The sequence below is a fragment of the Mastigoproctus giganteus genome, chromosome 4 (assembly GCF_048544385.1).
Source record: "Mastigoproctus giganteus isolate SK-2022 chromosome 4, ASM4854438v1, whole genome shotgun sequence".
Classification (NCBI taxonomy): Eukaryota; Metazoa; Arthropoda; class Arachnida; order Uropygi; family Thelyphonidae; genus Mastigoproctus; species Mastigoproctus giganteus.
This window is the reverse complement of record NC_143578.1, coordinates 51658008-51672292: the sequence shown is the minus strand read 5'-3', so window position 1 is coordinate 51672292 and position 14285 is coordinate 51658008. Positions and strand designations below refer to the sequence as shown.

Genomic DNA, 14285 nt, shown 5'->3' with positions numbered 1-14285 from the left:
GGCACTCACCAAAAGAATGGAAGAGAAGCTCAGAACTACAGAGCGAAGAATGGAACGAATTATATTAGGAATCAGACTGTTAGATAAGAAGAGAAACACATGGCTTAGGCAGCAAACTGAAGTAAAGGACATGCTTATCAAAACTAAAGAACTAAAATGGTCTTGGGCAGGCCACATAGCTCGAAGACATGATGACAGATGGACTAAGAAAATAACAGAATGGTACCTAAGGGGAGCTAGAAGAAAACCTGGAAGACAAAGGCGGAGATGGATAGATGAAATTCATGAGTTTGTGGGTAGTAAATGAATGGCCAGTGCTCAAAACAGAAGGAACTGGAAAGTTGCCGGAGAGGCCTTCATCCTGAAGTGGATTGAAAATGGCTGATGATGATGATGAGGTTAACCATAATGCAACTGAAAATAGATCATTGTAACAAAACTGTAACATAGAATTGGTCCTTTAGATTGTAATCATAACTTAGATATGCTAACTGCTAATTTGTTATTATAACCTAGAACTTTTCATCTATATTCTGTAAAATAGAATTGATCATATGTAAATGCAGCTTAGTTGATTGTTATTTAGATCTGCTCAATGTAAAATAAGTTCTTTTTATCTCCCAACAGCAAGGCCTGATAATGGGTATCGGCAAGGTACCCGAAACGTTACTCAATGTATATTGGTTTAGGTAGCAACTAAATAAAATGTATCAAAACTCATGGTAATTTAGATATATTATAATTTAAATAGATAGAAACAATGTAACGTCCTTCCCTAACCATTTTAAATTTGATTTACTTTTATCTGATAGTGACGATGATGCTATTTTTGATCCCAATGATATATCTTGTAGCATTGACAAAGAAATCGATGATGGCCTATGAACTAATGCTGGTATGGAAACTGGAAACCAAGCAAGATAAATGATGTTTCACTCAAAATTTTCTTTTTTCTGTTTCAAACTGTGGATTTTGTTTGAGTAATTCATATATTCCAAAAACTGAACTTGAATATTTTCAGCTGTTTGTTTTACTGATTCTTTGTTTGAAGAAATTTTGAATGAAACAAATAATTATGTCAATGAAATTCTTTCAAATAAGTTACTTCCATTCCAGATAAATCACTTCCATATGGAGTGACTGGGTTTTGGTTTCAATAAATGAACTTTAGTTCATTTATTTGAATTTTCTTGTTTGTCTAAACAAACAAGAAAATTTTCTTGCTGGACCAGAATGGGAAGACAGCAGAAATAATGCTGGACCACCAAGAGTTAAATGTCAACCTGGCTTTGATAACCACAGTAAATTATTATATGACTAACAAGCTTTCTTGGCATTATTACTTACCAGAAAGTGTTTTCCCTCTGAAAACAAGCTTCTGTTGATCAACAGGAATTTGAAGTTCTTGAGCAACAATTTTCTTTACAGCACTGATAGAGGAACTTGCCGAAACCTAATAAACCAGCAGAATGTCTTAAAATGTGACTAATAAATTTTAAAGACCTATATACTAGGCATGACAAATTCTAGTGATATAATAAGTGGAAAACATGCTCATTTATTTCATACTGCATTAGTTGAGGCATACAATGCAAGAAAGCAAGCTTATAAAGTATCAACCAAAAAAAAAAAAAAAACCTTCCCATTTCACCTATCCAATCTCTCCAAAAGTTTTTTCACTTCTTTCTTCCTTGAATTTATTTAAGCTATCAACTTCCACAATGACAGATGGAAGTTTGTTCCAGCAATCAACCACCCACTGGCTAAAGGTAAATTTCCACACATCTATTCTACAACCGTCTTTCTTCAATTTGAATTTATGCCCCCTCAGATGCGTAATCCGAGCAAGAGAAAGAATTCCATCAGCATTGAGCCTCCTCAAACCATTCATATTGATTGAGGCAAGATTACCTGATTGAGATACACCTCAATCAGATCACCTTGCAGGTGCCTAGTCTCTAGATGCTGCAATTTGCAAAACTTAAGCCTTTCTTGGTAAGAGCACCCCTTTGTTCCCCTTGCCAATCTTGTTGCTCTTCTCTGTATTTATTCTAGCAACTAATAGAGCCTTCCTAAAATGAGGCCTCTAGACCTGTACACAGTACTTAAGGTGTGGCCTGACCATTGCCTTATACAATGATCATTTTTACATCTATCTTATAACTTGAGAATGGTTAACCCAATTTTTGGTATGCTACTGTTTACTTGGTTCTTCTGTCATATCATAAAGTATTTAATCTGCAGCTTTTTAATAAATATTTTTATTTAAGAAATCAAGTGTCTTAAGATAAAAAGACTGACAAAATGTATAATCAACTGTAGCAAGCATTTCACATAAAAATAAATAAAATAAAATAAATAGTATTAGCATGCACTGGAGAACCCTCATATAAAGATTGCTAGATACCAAATTCCCAGAATAATCACTGCAATCAGTACCAATTTCAGAAATTCAATGAAAAGCACTGATATATTGTTAAGACTTCTGGCAGAGATTAATGAGGAAAAGGATTGTCAAATATTGTCTAAGACAATGGTTTTCAAACTTTTTTTTTTTTTTTTTTTTTTTTTTTTAATCTATCACAACAGTATTCTCACATGACACACACAGATTATTATCATACTCATACACACAGCACATGTTACAACTTTCTAACTTAGAAAGGTAGCATTTAAAGACAAATACCTATGAACTAAGAAACTGACAAATTTTTTTCCTGATGTAGATACCCTTACAAAACTTTGGCATCATGATTAAAATGCAAAATCGTGATCACACTGGGCAAGGAATCTTTTCTATATTCTGTGACCACTACACTATCCATGTTGGCTCCATTCATCCTTCATATTAAAAAAAATTGTTTCTATTGTCATTTAATACTTACAATGATTTCCATTAAGGATATAAAAACAGCTTCAAAAAATATACATATCTGAAGAAAAGGTGTTCCAACTTGCTTTTTTGATCATAATTTACAACTATGAAAAATTCAAAGTAGCTATATGTGAAACTTTCAAACAAAATGAATGTATAAATTATACAAATAAATTTTTATCTGGAGATAAAAGCTCAGCCAATCTTTTGTTTGGTGTCCTTGCAGATATGTCTCAAATCAATTTTAATGAGAGTTTAATTTATTCAATTTAGCAAATAATAAAACAATTTGTATTTCAGGTTAGTTCTGTTCAAATCCTTTTAGTACACTGTTACTGGCACTGGATATAACATTATCTGTAATTGCAAGCTTCTGAAAGTTTTACAAATGTGAAAGTCAGATGAAGTGCTCACAGGGATTCTCTAACTCCAACAGCACTCTTAGGGAAATAAGATTTTCCATCAAAGTAAATCGTGAAATTTAACCACTTCATGAAATGGGAAAATTTTTTGTCCGTTCCATGAATTGGCCTCCCCTTTTGCTTTCATGAACTGGCCATTTAATATCAAATAATAAATGAATAAACATGTCTTAGAGTATACAAAAAGTTTATTACCTGAATCACCACAAAAGTTGTTTAGTCATTTCTCTATACATTAAAAAAGTCTTCCTCCTAGCGATATTTATTCGAGCCAATGGGAGAAGAGAGCGAGGCAATTATGTCACTAAAAATGCAATTAGTTATTGACAACTGCCTCCATAACTTTCACCAACCTCATGCCACGTGCTTCCCTGTCTAACATTTTATGTTCCATTGTAACTTTTTTTTGTATTTTAATGAATATTGTATATTTGTAAGTAGCTTAGTCATTTATAAATATTTTAAATATTTTAGCTAAATATTTTATTCCTGCTCTTTCGGATGCAACAATATTCTTCGTGCATTATGGGAACCTGAAGCAAAAGGCCTTTTCCTAAGTGACCTATGTGAACGCAGGTAAATAATTATACAGTGAAATTTATTCAATGTTGAAAATGCCGTGCACTACAAATGCACAGGTAAATAATTACATAGGTCATTTCCTGATTAGATGTCGATCACACTAACATTGTTTTTTTGTCTGGCAGCACCAGGGGGCATCCAAGGTGAGCCAAAAAATAATAATAATAAATAAAGAAAATTTTTTTATTGAAAAGGAGATAATGGGCAATAGGAAGAGGTGGGATAAAAGGAATATCAAACAGAGGGGGCAATGCTGAGACACTCACCTGATTTAAAAGGGGAGACAGTAAGGGGACTCCTGATACAGGATGCTCATCCTGGTTCAGAGGTTGGGAGTTGAAATTGGGTAGAAGAGTGAGCCACCAGGAAAAAGGGGGTAGGGCCACACAGGGTGGCGGGAAGTGGATTGGGGGAAGGGGACTCCTATGGTGGAGCATGCTTTTTGCAGCTGTCCCACACTGGCCTGGGGAATGAACTCCTTCATCACGTATGAAGGAGTTCATTTATGCAACTCATACATAAACAAACTCTTTCATATCCCTGAGTAGGCATGGGAGTTAACAACTCTGAATCAATCATGGAACGGTTGCTGTTTCCTGAACCCAATTTTCCAGATTTTAAAAGTCACATCAATTTTTTTTAATTTTTTTGGAAACCATCCGCCACCCTGTACTTGCTTCAAAGTTTTAAGGCTAGTCTTTTTTCCAAATGGTTCAGCCTTAAACGAAAGCAAACTGTCCAGTACTGGGATGTTAACTCTTGCTTGATTGAACCGTGTTTTTTTTTTTTTATGAAAACCGCAAACAAGAGGTATTAGAACCTACAGTACTTAATACCGTGCTTGGGTTGGAGATTGAGACGATGAAAGAAGATATTTGTTGACATTAGCCTTGAACTTCTGCAGACTGTAATTTGCAGGAAAGACATATGATGGAAGGTTGTTCCAGAAAACGGCAGTTGAATGAATAAACAAGGAAGTTGAAAAGTTGGTTCTGTGTGTTTGAAGTTGGACAGTAAATGGATGTTGGCTGGTGGTGGCATGTGTTCTGACTGTTTTTAAAGAGAGAGCGTGAATTATAGAAACCAATTCAGAAGAACAGTGCCCATGGAAGTATCTGTAGAAAAGGCAAGCAGCAGAAACAGTACATCTATGAGACAGCAAGTGGAGAGACTCTGTAAGAGAGGAGTCATTAATTAACCTAACTGCCCTCTTCTGAATGGAATCTAGAAGCCTGAGAGAGGTTTTGGGGGCACCGCCCCAGATGTCAGAGCAATATTCCATAGTAGGGTAGATTTGCAATTTGTACAGGGTGAACAGCTGTTTGGAAGAAAAGTAACACCAAAAGCGAAAAAGAAAACCAAGTTTTTTAGATGCAGAGGAAGCAATATTTGCTTGTGCCAAGAGGGATTAGAAGTCAGGGTAATCCCCAAAAGAGATATATCATTTTGCTTAGAAATCAGAGTGTCAGCAAAGATAAGCACAGGAGCAGAAGAATCCTTTTTGCAAGATATAAGACAAGACTGAGTTTTAGAAGGATTGAAATCAACTAAGTTGTCTTTGCCTACTGGAGAATTACCTGGAGATTGGCATTTAAGGAATTGATAGCAGATATTTGAGAAGTTGGAGCTAATTGAGCAGGGCAAGGTTTCTCAAAATGGAAAGTGGAATGCAATGTGCTATCATCGGCAAAACTATGGATAGGATTTCCAGTCAATGGAAGAAGGTCATTAATATACAAGGGGAAAAGAACTGAACCTTAGGGGACACCAGCATTCGTGGAGAAGTTAGAAGACGGAGAGCCACTACCATCACTTTCAGTGAGCTATCAGAGAGAAAACTGGATAACCAATTACAAAAAACAGTTGGCAGACCATAATATGGAAGCTTGTTTAGAACCCCTTTATGGCAAACACGATCAAAATCCTTTGAGATGTCAAGGGCAACTGCTTATGTTTCACTGAACTTTTCCATTGAATTTGTCCACAAATGGGTAACATAAGCCAGAATATCACCAGTGGATCGACACTGATGAAATCCATACTGGCAATCATTGTTCACATGGAAGGTTTCTAGGTCTTTCTAAAGTAACAGAGAAATCAATTAACCGCCAACTCTTACGTTGGCAGTTAACTGATTTTTCCATTACTTTAGAAAGAGTAGAAGTAATTGCAATGGGACGATAACTGGATGGGAGGGATTTGTCACCCTTTTTAGGAACTGGCTGGATATGAGTAAATTTCCAAGAAGAAGAAAAAACACCTTTGGAATAAGAAAGTGAAAAAAGGCGGCAAAGAACAGGAGTAAGTCAGGAGCACAGGTTTTGAGAACAAGTGGAGAAATACCATCGGAACCTGGAGCTTTCTTAGCCTCAAGATTTGCCAAAATTCTTCTGACATCCTTTTGATGGAAGACCACAGGAGGCATTGAATGGAGCATGTTGGGAATGGTGGGAGGTGTTTTATCAAGATCATTAATACATGAGTTGGGAGAAAAATGGGATGCTAGAAGGTCAGCTTTATTCTTGGCTGAAGTGACAACAGAACCATCTGGTTTTGACAGAGGTGGGCAAAATTTGTGGCCACTAGCTTTGGCAAGAGACCAGAATGCTCGGCTACCATTAGGGCAAGAAGCAAGTTTTCTACTCTTAGTCTGTTCAAAATCTAGTTTGGACTGATTAATATCTGCTTTACAATTGTTGCGAGCTTTGGTGTAGGCAGAAAATGGAACTGAAGAATTGGAAACAAGCCAATTACGATATGCAACATTCTTCTCTTGGACAGCCTTAGCACATTTATTGGAAAACCAAGGTTTAGATAAAGGACAAGATTTTAAAGTGGAGTGTGGAATAAAGGATTCCATTCCCACAAGAATAATTTCATTGACACAATCTGAGCAAACATTGACATCAGCAGTTTTGAAACAGTAATCTGACCAAGGAAAAGAAGAAAAGAAATCTCACAGGTCATCCCATTTTGCATTCTTGTAATGCCAAACAACACAAGGTTGAGAATAGCCATGAGATAATGGCTCCACTGGAGAAGAGACAATCACCAAGTTGTGATCTGAGGTGCCTAAAGGACCACTCACTTCGACCGTGTACTTAGAAGACAGTTATCAACATCCTCACTGTTAACATAAAATCTCTTTTGAATTACTCTCACTGCAGCTTTCCAAAACCTTATAATATTCTGGCTAGTACCCCTAACTCCTTCTTGGTGTCACATTTCTGATTCGCGCCATTCTCTTATTTCTTTGATCATTTATGCCTTCTTTAAATTAAACATGCTGTAAGCTTCTTTCACTGATATTTTTTTTTTTATCTTATCTTCCTTCATGGATTAGGCAATCCGCCTGTTCCAATCTCAAAAAGGTCTGCCCATCTTTTCTTTGGTCTTCCTCTGTCTCTTTTTCCTTTTGCTCTATATGCATAAGCTAATTTTTTTTAGGGAATCTATTATCTTCCATTCTTTCCATCTTTGTCTATATTCTATAATTTTTCCATTAATTGAGTAAATCTTTAATTCCTTTCTAATATTTACATTTGGTATTTTATCTAATTTTGTACATCCTTTAGCATATCTTAAAATTTTTATTTCTGCAGCTTGTATTCTATTAATGTCTCTTTGTTTAGGTATCCATGTTTCAGAACCACAAAGAAGTGCTGGTGTTGGTATTGCTATTACTTTGTAAAATTCAATTGTGTTTCTTTACTTGTTTTCTTAGCCAGAGTTATTTTTATTGTTCCACATATATTTTGAAATTTCACCAATTTCTGGTTCATATCTTCTTCGACATCGTAAGTTATATCACATCCTAGATATTTAAAATGTTTTACTTGTTCTAATATTTTATTGTCTATAACTATTTTTGTTCTCACTGTATTTTTCCCTTTAAAAGCTATTGTTCTAGTTTTCATCGTTGATATTTTAAGTTTATATTCTTCTGTTATTTGGTTTAATTTAAATACTGCTCTTTGTAAATCATCTTCACTATCTTGAATAATTACTTGATCATCTGCAAACAACAGTGTATTAATCCTATTCTTTGTATTTAAATATATACTTGTATTAATTTCTTCTATCTATTTACATATCATATCCTCGATATATATAAAGTGTGGTGACAAGCTACATCCCCGTCTAACTCCTTGATTTATTATACTTTCTTCTGGTAATTTATTGCTTGTATCTATTACTATTTTTGTTCCTTGATACCACCTCCCCAAAATGTTACCACCTTGTCGCGGTGAGGAGGCTTGAGTATCCTGATGACCCAGAGAGCTATGCTGGCGGTAGCTGGACTACCGGTAGGGTCACCCTAGCCAGACAGGTCAAAGGGTAGGGATCAGATGAAGAGTAACACACTGATCCTCCAGGTTGGAGGTTGTGCAGGAGGCTGGTTCCCTCCCCAAGTAAAACATAAATAAAATCTCATAAAGCTCAAAGAGGAAAACACTGATATTTTTAATGGTTAAAAAAAAAAAAAAAACCCAGAAAACCCTCATAAACCACGGGAGATACATTCCTGAAAAGTACCACATTTGGCAACAATGCAGTTGGCAAGACTAAGGTTCTATAGAAAATATGGAGTTAGGGCAAAAAACAACAATTATGCCAATAAAATAAGGGAAAAAAAAATTTCATTTTCCATTTAAACAATGTAAATACAACATGTATTATAAAATGCAAAATAATTGTTAATTTATTTTAATTACTGTATATAACAAGCACAGTAATCTTCAAAGTGTTAAAAACAAGTAAAAAAAAAGAAAAGAAAAAAAAAAAGGCCGCTGTAGCCTAGTGGTCAGGCGCGCAGGTGCATAAGTACACGTGCCTTGAGTGATCGGGGTTCAAGCCCATGACTACTGAATACGGTGCTGTTTCTTGTATTCTATCTTGTGAACTCCTCTGACCGCTTGGTCGTCCCGGAGTATAAACAGAAAATTTATTTATTTTAAAAATACATATGTATAAAAAGGAGTCACCAATTGGTAGACAGTGCCAATGACTTTGCACAGACTAAGTGATCCAAACCCAAGTGAATATCTTTTTTTGCAAGTAATTATTTTAGTAGCGAATTTTGTAAGTTCCCTTAATCTACTATGCTACTTTTGAAAAACGGATTTGGAACACGTCAGTTACTTTTTTTTTACTAATATGGACCACAAAGAAAATTAACTGGTTACCCCTGGTATAAAGGTACTGAGGAGTACCTCATTGAGATGGTAGAAAGTAAATAAATCCCCTACCTCAGCTCCAGGCACTAGCAAGGTAAAAGTACAGGAGCACGGTTTGTCTAGAGTCCCAATGGCTATAGCGGATTGTAGAACAATGCAATTATTGCTACAGGGATCACATGACATTATTTTTAGGGCAGCTAAACATATGTGTACAAGGGACCCAAGAATAACTAAATCTGGTATCAGCCAATATTTCCTCACAGATAACAGGATGTTATAATCACCATTGTCCAACATCATGTGAAAAAGGTCGAAGATTGAATCCAGTCAATGACAGGAGGAATTTTTAAAGGCTTTTTCCCAAATGGCTGAGTTAGCCAGGCTCAAGCATTAGCATTAGTAGAGGCATATGATGCAAGAAAGCAAGCTTATGCAGCATCAGCAAAAAAAAAAAAAAACCCGCTCTCATTTCACCCTTCCGTTCGTTCCAAATACCTGTCCAGCGCAGCCTTAAATTTATTTAAGCTATCAACTTCCACAACAAAGAATGGAAGTCTGTTTCACCAACCAACTACCAGCTGGCTAAAGGAAAACTTCTGCACATTTTTCCTGCATCTGTCTTTCCTCAATTTGAATTTATGCCCTCTCAGGTGATTATTCTCAGCAAGAGGCAGAATCCCATCAGCATTGAGCATGCTCAAACCATTGCAAGGTTTCAGATTTATTCTTCCAAAATTTAAGTTTTTCATATAGCAAACTAATCAAAGAATACACACGCAATTAGAGACACAATATACTAATGTCTCGTGGCCTCAGCTGCTTTGGTGCTTAACACCCACTTAATTGACTACTAGATCTGCCCATGTGATTTACACGAGGTGAGAGCAATAATTGTGTTCTTCTGTACTGAACCATGTATACACAAAAAAAAGTACAGATTATAAAATTTTAGCATACAAATATAAACATCTTTTCCATCCTACTGCATTATCTTAAAAGCGTAAGTTGTGCAGAGATTTCTGTTTTCAAAAATATGACTCAAATTACTGACCTTTGTATGGATATCACATAATATTCCTAGCCTTGTGGCTAATGAAGGGTCCAATTTCTATATATTACATATACACATTTCACAAACAATAAATGATTGTCTCACTCTCTTCCTGAAATCTATCTCTGTTACTGAACACTAAATGACATATGCAGTCTCTGTCAAATACTGTTTACAAAAAATGGAATTCTCTACTGAATTAGGAAGTCAATATGGAGAGGGTCAAAAAATAAATAATACAGATGGGGTGGAGGATAGTTCAGTTACTAGGAGTTGTTAATTTTATGACATTGCTTACTACAGTATTTCGAAAATAGAAAAAGGTTCAATAACAATAAGTCTGGTTTGTTTTAATGCTGATGTCTATGAGGAATTTAGCATTAGTTTCTTTTTAGCATTGGCATCTTTTCTCACAAACAACCCTTCTAAGTACACGGTCGAAGTGAGAGGTCCTTTAGGCACTTCAGATCACAACTTGGTGATTGTCTCTTCTCCAATGGAACCTTTATCTTATGGCTATTCCCAACCTCGTGTTGTTTGGCATTATAAGAATGCAAAATGGGATGACCTGCGAGACTTCTTTTCTTCTTTTCCTTGGTCGGATTACTGTTTCAAAACTTCTGATGTCAACGTTTGCTCAGATCGTGTCAGTGAAATTATTCTTGCAGGAATGGAATCCTTTCTCCCACACTCCACTTTAAAATCTCATCCTTTATCTAAACCTTAGTTTCCCAATAAATGTGCTAAAGCTGTTCAAGAGAAGAATGTTGCATATCGTAATTGGCTTGTTTCTAATTCTTCAGTTTCATTTTCTGCCTACACCAAAGCTCGCAACAATTATAAAGCAGTTATTAATCAGTCCAAACTAGAGTTTGAACAGGCTAAGAGTAGAAAACTTGCTTCTTGCCCCAATGGTAGACGAGCATTCTGGTCTCTTGCCAAAGCTATTGGCCGCAACTTTTGCCCATCTCTGCTCCCACCTCTGTCCAAACCAGATGGTTCTGTTGTCACTTCAGCCAAAGATAAAGCTGACCTGCTAGCATCCCATTTTTCTTCCAGCTCATGTATTAATGATCTTGGTAAAACACCTCCCACCATTCCCAACACGCTCCATTCAATGCCTCCTGTGGTCTTCCGTCAAAAGGATACCAGAAGGATTTTGATGAATCTTGATGCTAAGAGAGCTCCAGGTCCTGATGGTATTTCTCCACTTGTTCTCAAAACCTGTGCTCCTGAACTTACTCCTATTCTTTGCTGCCTTTTTTTAACTTTCTTATTCCAAAGGTGTTTTTCCTTCTGCTTGGAAATTTGCTCATATCCAGCCAGTTCCTAAAATGGGTGACAAATCCCTCCCATCCAATTATTGTCCCATTGCAATTAATTCTACTCTTTCTAAAGTAATGGAGAAATCAATTAACCACCAACTCTTAAACTACCTAGAAACCTTCTGTCTGATCAACAATTGCCATTATGGATTCCATCAGTGTCGATCCACTGGTGATATTCTAGCTTATGTTACCCATTTATGGACTAATTCAATGGAAAGGCTCGGTGAAACACAAGTAGTTGCTCTTGACATCTCAAAGGCTTTTGATCGTTTTTGGCATAAAAGTCTTCTAAACAAGCTTCCATCTTATGGTTTGCCAACTGTTTTTAGTAATTGGTTATCCAGTTTTCTCTCTGATCACTCACTGAGGGTGATGGTAGATGGCTCTCTGTCTTCTAACTTCTCCACTAATGCCGGTGTCCCCCAAGGTTCAGTTCTTTCCCCCACTCTTTTCCTCTTGTATATTAATGATCTTCTTCCATTGACTGGAAATCCTATCCATATTTTGCCGATGATAGCACATTGCATTCCATTTTCCACTTTGAGAAACCTTGTTCTGCTCAATCAGCTTCAACTTCTCGAAAATCTGCTACCAATTCCTTAAATGCCGATCTTCAGATAATTCTCCAGTGGGGCAAAGACAACTTAGTTGATTTCAACCCTTCTAAAACTCAGTCTTGTCTTATATATCACAAAAAGGATTCTTCTGCTCCTATGCTTATCTTTAGTGACACTCCGATTTCTAGGCAAAATGATATATCTCTTTTGGGGATTACCTTGACTTCTAATCTCTCTTGGCACAAGCACATTACAAATATGGCTTCCTCTGCATCTAAAAAAACTTGGTTTTCTCTTTCGCTCTCGGCATTACTTTTCTTCCAAACAGTTGTTCACTCTGTATAAATCGCAAATCCGCTCTGCTATGGAATATTGTTCCCACATCTGGGGTGGTGCCTCCAAAACCTCTCTCAGGCTTCTTGATTCCATTCAGAAGAGGGCAGTTAGGTTAATTAATGATTCATCTCTAACAGAGTCTCTCCACTCACTTTCTCATAGACTTACTGTTTCTGCTGCATGCCTCTTCTACAGATACTTCCATGGGCACTGTTCTTCTGAATTGGCTTCTATAATTCCCGCTCTCTCTTTCAAAACAGTTCGAACATGTGCCGCCACCAGCTAACATCCATTTTCTTTCCAACTTCAAACCCACAGAACCAACGTTTCATCTTCTTCATTTATTCATTCAACTGCCGTTTTCTGGAACAACCTTCCTTCATACATATTTCCTGAAAATTACAATCTACAGGAAGTTCAAGTCCAATGTCAACAAATATCCTCTTTCGTCTTCTCAACCTGCAAGCCAAGCATGGTACTAAGTACTATAGTTTCTAATATCTCTAGTGTTTGGGGTTTACATAAAAAAAAGTAGAGGCATATGATGCAAGAAAGCAAGCTTATACAGCATCAGCAAAAAAAAAAAAAAAACCCTTCCCATTTCACCCATCCATTCACACCAAATGTTTGTCTAATTTTGCCTTGAAATTTATTTAAGCTGTCAACTTCTACAACGACAAATGGAAGTTTGTTCCAGCAATTAACCACACGCTGGCTAAAGGCAAATTTCTGCCCATCTAGTCTACAACCGTCTTTCCTCAATTTGAATTTATGACCCCTCAGGCAATTAATCTGGGCATGAGGAAGAATCCCATCAGCATTGAGCTTGCTGAAACCATTCAAGGCCTTATACATCTCAATCAGATTACCTCGCAGGTGCCTAGTCACCAAACACTGTAATTTGCAAATCTGAAGCCTTTCTTCGTAAGAGCAACCCTTTGTTCCATTCACTAATCTTGTTGCCCTTCTCTGTACTCATTCCAGCAGGAAATTTTTATGGGAAAAGAAGTGTGTGTGTGTGTGTGTGTGTGTGTGTGTGTGTGTGTGTGTGTGTGTGTGTGTGTGTGTGTGTGTGTGTGTGTGTGTGTGTGTTTTTAATAAAAAATAAACAAACAAACCTGTAATCAAAAATATGGATACTGCACAGCAGCCAGCTTGGTTTGAAAATAATTGTGAAAGAGATAAAAAAATTACTTTGACCTCAAGGGTTTTTAACAAAGCTAGTTACCATGCAACGCAGGTTTCACATTTTTTGATTATAGGTACTGATCTAAAATTAAACCCGTCACCACCAAATATGGAGGATGCGGAAAAGTCAGGGAATGACCACTGCATATCTCGGAGCAATATGACCTTAGTTGCTAATGCTCCTAAAAACCAAATAAGAAACAAACAAACAAACAAACTAAAATTAAAATTTGGGCAAAGACCTCAAATGCCATGTACAAGTAGGACATAGCCTCAGTCAGGTGCATAGCACTGAGAAAAACTATGTTCACTACCAAATGCAACTGATCTCATATTTTGAAGGCCCTTCATTACCAGCTGTCTGCATTTTGCTTCAAAGTGTATAGCGACGTATACTTACAGCGAAGGGCCTTCACAAAATGTGTGATGCACTCAGTTCATTACTATTCTGAAAAGGGCAGGTGACATAGCCTAGTGGTCAGGAGTGAGAGTTCCTTGAGTGGACCGGGGTTCAAGCCCGTGACTACTAAATACAATAAATATTTGTATTGAAGATTTATTGTAAACTCTACTGACTTGGCTGTTGTGCCGGAGTATAAACAGAAAATTTACTACTCTATATCTTCCTAAACGCTGCTCCCCTCTTTATCTCGCCAATACCCACATCCCCTCTCAATTCATCTATCACGGTTTTCCTCATCTCCCTCTGGCCTATTCCCATCATCAACTTTTCCCTCCAACACATCCTTCATCAATCCCTCACCTC

The 14285-nt window shown here is 36.7% G+C and overlaps 1 protein-coding gene across 1 annotated transcript in view; it reads right to left on the bottom strand.

Annotated features, from left to right (window-relative positions):
- The window catches only part of LOC150086731 (ubiquitin-like protein 4A-B), a 110616-nt gene that overhangs the window by 61807 nt on the left and 34524 nt on the right, over positions 1-14285 (bottom strand). The window contains exon 2 of the mRNA XM_090371547.1: positions 1348-1453. Within this exon, the coding sequence (XP_090227673.1) occupies positions 1348-1453 (106 nt within the window). The remainder of the gene's footprint in view (positions 1-1347; positions 1454-14285) is intronic.